The 5,537-nt window shown below is 38.7% G+C and overlaps 2 protein-coding genes across 2 annotated transcripts in view; one reads left to right on the top strand and one right to left on the bottom strand.

The window, feature by feature from the left end:
* Nucleotides 1-4,272, top strand: part of cgnl1 (cingulin-like 1) — a 28,819-nt gene extending 24,547 nt beyond the window's left edge. Inside the window, exons 15-19 of the mRNA XM_014027634.1 lie at nucleotides 2,931-3,014; nucleotides 3,201-3,325; nucleotides 3,494-3,602; nucleotides 3,769-3,932; nucleotides 4,037-4,272. Of these exons, the coding sequence (XP_013883088.1) occupies nucleotides 2,931-3,014; nucleotides 3,201-3,325; nucleotides 3,494-3,602; nucleotides 3,769-3,932; nucleotides 4,037-4,193 (639 nt within the window). The 3' untranslated portion in view covers nucleotides 4,194-4,272. The remainder of the gene's footprint in view (nucleotides 1-2,930; nucleotides 3,015-3,200; nucleotides 3,326-3,493; nucleotides 3,603-3,768; nucleotides 3,933-4,036) is intronic.
* Nucleotides 4,273-4,578: 306 nt separating this feature from the next.
* Nucleotides 4,579-5,537, bottom strand: part of LOC106530198 (uncharacterized) — a gene marked incomplete at its 5' end in the record, with an annotated part of 2,613 nt that continues 1,654 nt past the window's right edge. The window contains 1 exon segment of the mRNA XM_014025791.1: nucleotides 4,579-4,587. Within this exon segment, the coding sequence (XP_013881245.1) occupies nucleotides 4,579-4,587 (9 nt within the window).

Raw genomic sequence — 5,537 nt, 5'->3', positions numbered from 1 at the left:
CGCTCACACTGAGGACCTATCCACGTCATCATTTACCCAGAATGCTTTGTGTGTAAATAAAAGGGCTCTGTCTGTGTTAAAATATATTTTTAAAAATTATAAAAACTAAACAGCCTACAGTATTTTACAGTCTTTATTTTACAGTTATAATATATGTTCATCAAATGAAGTCTAATGTTACAACTAATCGTGGATCCCTTTAAATGTTCTCTGTAGACTCCGTTCATGTGATTCTTGTGCTCACTCTCAGCTGTGCTTCTATCCACACTCCACAATTCACTTCCACTCTCTAGTTTTTGAATAAAGCGAGCAGGTTTATTGCTTCATGAGATGATTTTGCGTAATCACTCTGGTTTGGTGACTTGCCGAGCAGGGTCTGAGAGCGTCACAAAAAGACCCTTCTTGATGGGCCAAAATACACAGGCTGCCAAATGTCTTCAGTTTTCAGGTTGTTGAGTTCGCGGCTCGTAACTTTATCTTGAGAACAGAACAAGTTCAGTCCGCTTGCAAGGAAATGCTCCAGTTTTCTGTGATAAAGCTGCTGACAGAGGCTCCTTGAAGTGAGCTTTATAGATGGTGTGTGCTTTTAGGACTGCAGTTTGGGAGAGATTTTTCTGTTCAGAGGCAGAGAGGAGTCAGAGTTGCTAACAAATCTAAAGATTTTTGGCTTTGYTACAGGCTCCTCCCAGCGTGGGACGAACCGATTCAAAAGTTGGGACCAAATTTTTAAATAAAGTGTGTCTCGTTTGTGTGGCAGAGTATTAAAATCTTAAACGGTTCTCCTAAGAGGGAGGGGAAAAAAAGCTCCTGGCACAGAGAAAAGGAGCATTGTGACAAAGTGGCATTGGTTCGGCATGAGGCTGAGGTCGGTTGTCAAGGCAACATCCGAGCTTTTTAGCACCAAGTGGAGAAGACTGAGTGCTTGTGGTGTGTTTTTGTGAATGCACGCACACACACACAGGCCTTGTGGGTGTGTGCTCTCTAATGTCTGTGGGGCGGTGGGGTTGCAGCGGAGGCAGCAGGACGAACACCTGCGTCTCTCTTGGCACCAGGTGCTCCTCTCCTGTCTAAATGAGAGTAATCTCCTCGCTCCTCTCCTGCCGTCTCTCACAAAGCAGATTAGTTTCGCTGCATGTTCCAGTCTGCTGATTCAGCTCCCTCAAGCACTGCGCTGGCTGCACCAGTTAGAGGGGCCATCGTTCATCAAAGCAGCCCACTGTCACCCGCTAATTGGCATAAAATATCACCAATTCTCAGCTACTCTCACAAAGAAGCAACCATCACTGCCACATCGATTAGATTTCATTCCGCCTCCTTTAAAACAGTCCCTGCCGTGCCCATCTGGAACGATCCAGTCAAAGCTGATAAGTGATGACGCCAGAATTAAAGGAATAGTTTGGTATTTAAAACGTCAAGTCACCCCCCACAAGCAACTTTAAACTTAAATGCAGGCAGTAAACTCCACTGAGGGTTGATCTGCACAGACAAGTCATTTAATTCAGGATTCAGTTAAAAAATTATTCTGATTAATATTTACTAAAAATAGATTTTAAATCAGTAAATTCAAATTTTACCATAAAGATCTGCTTAATGATTAGAATATTCCCTCAATTTAAACAGATTCATGTTGAATAAATTAGATTTTTTTGTATCCAAATATGAAACTGAATGAAAGGATAGGGGTGGCGTCTTTGAGCTTTCGGATAATAAAATGTAATTAATATACTTTTAATCCAAACTATGTTTTGATATATCTAAAAAAACCACTTTTCATAATAAATTTTCAAAGTATTTTTTTCAAAGTAAATAAGTAAAGTTTTCTTTATAAAGTGCATTTCATAGAAATAAATTCACAAGGTGCTGTACAATCATCAATAGATATTCTGTCATATCGGCTTTTTTCTATAAATAACTATTGAACCACTGGGTTCAGCTTCTTCAGTAAATTTTAAAAGATGCTAAATGCAAAAAAAAGCAAAAAATAAAATTAAAAAAACAAGAAGTTACCTGAAAACTGAAAGTGTRAAAACACTTGATATAAACCAAAATTAGTAAATGACTACCTAAAAGTATCAAAAGTTTACAAAAAATGCATGTAGCAAAATGCCAGCTAAACTAAAAGTTGCAGAACTTTAGCATAAAAAAACTATGAACTAAAATTTAAATGTAGCAAAACAGTAAAGGCTAAAATAAAAAATAAAAAAATGTAGGTAAAGCCTAAATGTAGCAGWACAGTAAACCTAAAAACAGCAGAAAAGCTAGATAAAGTATCAAAAGGTTTAGCTAAAAGCTAAATAGTATAGAGATTTCAGTGTATTCCTTTAGGGAAAAGATACATATGATATTTAGAAAAGGATTAAAGTGTACTAGAGCCAAACGTCATAGCACCCATGTCGCGTATGAGCTGAACTTTTTGATATATAAACAGCTTCAATAGCATAAAGTACGCACAAGTTAATTAGTTGAAAACCTACAGGAAAAGACAAAACAGGAAAGCATAAATGTAAACATTGAACCAGCATTTCACACAAACAAACAGTGTGGTTGCCGTACAAACATACGTTTGTGGAATTAAACAAATTTAAACTAAAATCTAATCCGGTTTAAAACCAGTCTTGCTGAACCTAAACTAGTAGCTGAGTACCTGTGATGCATGAAAGCCCACATCTTCATGTCTGTAATAAAGGCCTGTTTCACTGAGAGCTGGCATGGCCATCCAAAGACGTGGTGGAATGCAGTCGAGTGAGAAAATCCAGCTCACCAATTAACCAGGACGTTCACAACATTAACTCCTCCATTGTTCAGCACTTTGACTCACTGTCTGCTGAGGCAGTTTCTACTGTGGGTGCGACTCYGAGCCCGTCTGGGGATAACTGTGGTGAGACGTTGTGGGACTGTAGCGATGACGGTGTCTGGACTCGGCTTGACAGGTGGAGCAGATGAGGAATGAACTCCTGCAGGAGAGAGCGAGCAGACAGGACCTGGAGTGTGACAAGACGGCTCTGGAGAGACAGGTACACTCCCWCCTGGATGAAGAGATACACAGCTCAAATCACACATCTTCATTCATTTATCATCTCATTCATTTGATTGTGTCCACTTTTCATCAGCATTATTGTTTTCTCTCTGTTTGAAAATATAATCATGGCCCAATGCTTAGTGAAGCTTTTCACCAGCTCCTCTGTTTATCCCGTCTCCAGAATAAAGATCTGAAGTCCAGAGTGTCTTATCTCGAAGGTTCCCACAAGTCCAATAAGGAGGGCCAGGTATCCCAGCTGGAGACTCGCATACAGGAGCTGGAGGAGCGGCTGGAGGGCGAGGAACGGTGAGACGAAGGGCTTGATGGTGTGGAGAAGGTCACAGGAGAAAAATGATCTTTGACCAAAGTTTCATTAGGCTGACATGAATATTTTGTGTGGAATAGTTCATGTAAAAATAAAAATAAAAAACAGAAAGATGTTTTGTGTGATGATGATGGTTGTGCTGGTTTTAGAGAGCGGGCCAACCTGCAGCTGGCCAACCGCAGGCTGGAGAGAAAAGTGAAGGATATGATGATGCAAGTTGAAGAAGAACATCATGTGATGCAAGACCAGAAGGACCAAGTATGCTCGTCACCCTCTCTCCTCGTGATCAAATCAAACCCTGGTTCTACAGAGTTTTAATGCTTTTTATTTGTTTCTGTAAAACTGAGACTAACAGGATGTAGTTCAGAGATAAAAACCTGAATAATCTGTCAGGGATATGAAAGAATATTTTGTTTTTCTGTAGTTGAACCTTCGTCTGAAAGCCTTAAAGAGGCAGGTGGACGAGGCTGAGGAGGAGATCGACCGACTGGAGCACAACAAGAAGAAGCTGCAGAGAGACCTGGACGAGCAGCTGGAGGCCAACGAGCAGCTCCAGAGCCAGCTCAAAGCTCTGCGGAACGACATCCGGTAAACGCCACGAGCCGTGGAGTCGTTAGAAAGAAAGTGTTGTWGGTTCAGACACACATGTTCTTTGTGCTTTTGATAAAACGCTTGTTAAATCTCTGATCCAGGCGTAAGAGCTCCTCCGCTCCGCTGCTCACCAACCTGGACGACGATGACGACGACGACGAGGACATCGGCACCGACAGAGAGATGTACTTCAGCTCATCCATGGGGTTCAAGCGCTCCTCGAGTCAAGACAACAACCTGTCGACTTTAGCTCTATGAAAAACTGGAATAAAGTTTTTTGTTTGTTTGTTTGTTTGTTTTGTCACAGTTGGACCAAATGTCTGGATGTTTATTTGTTTGTGGATTTTACACTGAATTTTCTGTGGAAAAATCTAAATGTTTTTTTATTATTATCAGCAGTGGACACTTTTTGTTCTGGATTTTAATTCTGGACAAAGTCCCCGTGTCCAGAAATTCACAGTATTATTTGAGCAGCTCTTTGATGAATAAAGTCAGAAAAGAAAAATAAAGTCTGCAAGAATTAAATGTACATACTCCTTATCATTCCGTCATTATTTCTTATTTTATATAATTAGATGGTTCTGAAGTGAACTTTCAACTTTCTCAACTTCTTATCAATAATTATTCTAACATTAACAAACCATTAACTGCACTGCAAAACAGCATAACCAGAACTGCCTTTTTCAACATGAAGCTATTTACTTGTATGCCTATCATATATATTAAACWAAGTGTCACTTTTAAATTTTTTTATGTCCAGTTACATATTTACCCTTTTTATTACTGAATGAAAGTCTAATCATATTTTGTGTGGATTTTGAATTGATGCTTTTTTAATTTATTCTGTTGATTTTGCAACATCTTAAATTTGTGTTTGATTTTTTTAGGAAACAGCAAATGAGGGACTTCTTTTTATACAGTTTTGTATCATTACAGTTTTATAACAATATCAATTTAACTGGTTTCTTTTTATAACTCCTCCTAAAATGACTAATTGTTGTAATGCTGACACATGTCCAGAATAAGAATTTTTATGGACCTGAGTGAAACTGGAAATGCTTTCAGTTCCAGTTGACTCTGTTAGCTGGTGGCAGTATTAACACTGAACATAGGTATGCAACTGTTTAACCTCATATTTGTGTCTGAGGTGAACATCAGGCTTCATCTTTACTGCACCCGAGTCAGATGAGTTGACAATCATTATTTTGTTTTGTTTTTTGTTGTTTTTGCTACACTGTGATGACTTCCTACTGTTTGATAATGTTTGATACCCATGGAGGGACACGGATTCCTGSAGATACCTCTTTGTACACAACTGTATGTTTATAAATCCTGCTGAGACTAAAATAAAGATAATTCCTGTTACTCTCTATTACTTTTTGCTCTGTGAACCTTGATTGATCTCATGTATAAGTTAAGAGTCCAGTGCGTAGCGAATATGGAGGACCAAAACTGACATAATTGGAAATAAAGGCAGAAATCTACAAATGGACTAAWAAATCCACCTAAAATGCACCATTTTAATTAAAGAACTTTATCTCATGTTTTACAATTTAACTGACCATATTTATTTTTCCAGCTTAGTTCCAATAAATTATATAT

Source organism: Austrofundulus limnaeus, unplaced genomic scaffold, assembly GCF_001266775.1.
Source record: "Austrofundulus limnaeus strain Quisiro unplaced genomic scaffold, Austrofundulus_limnaeus-1.0 Scaffold5, whole genome shotgun sequence".
Taxonomy (NCBI): Eukaryota; Metazoa; Chordata; class Actinopteri; order Cyprinodontiformes; family Rivulidae; genus Austrofundulus; species Austrofundulus limnaeus.
This window is presented reverse-complemented; position numbering and strand designations above follow the sequence as displayed.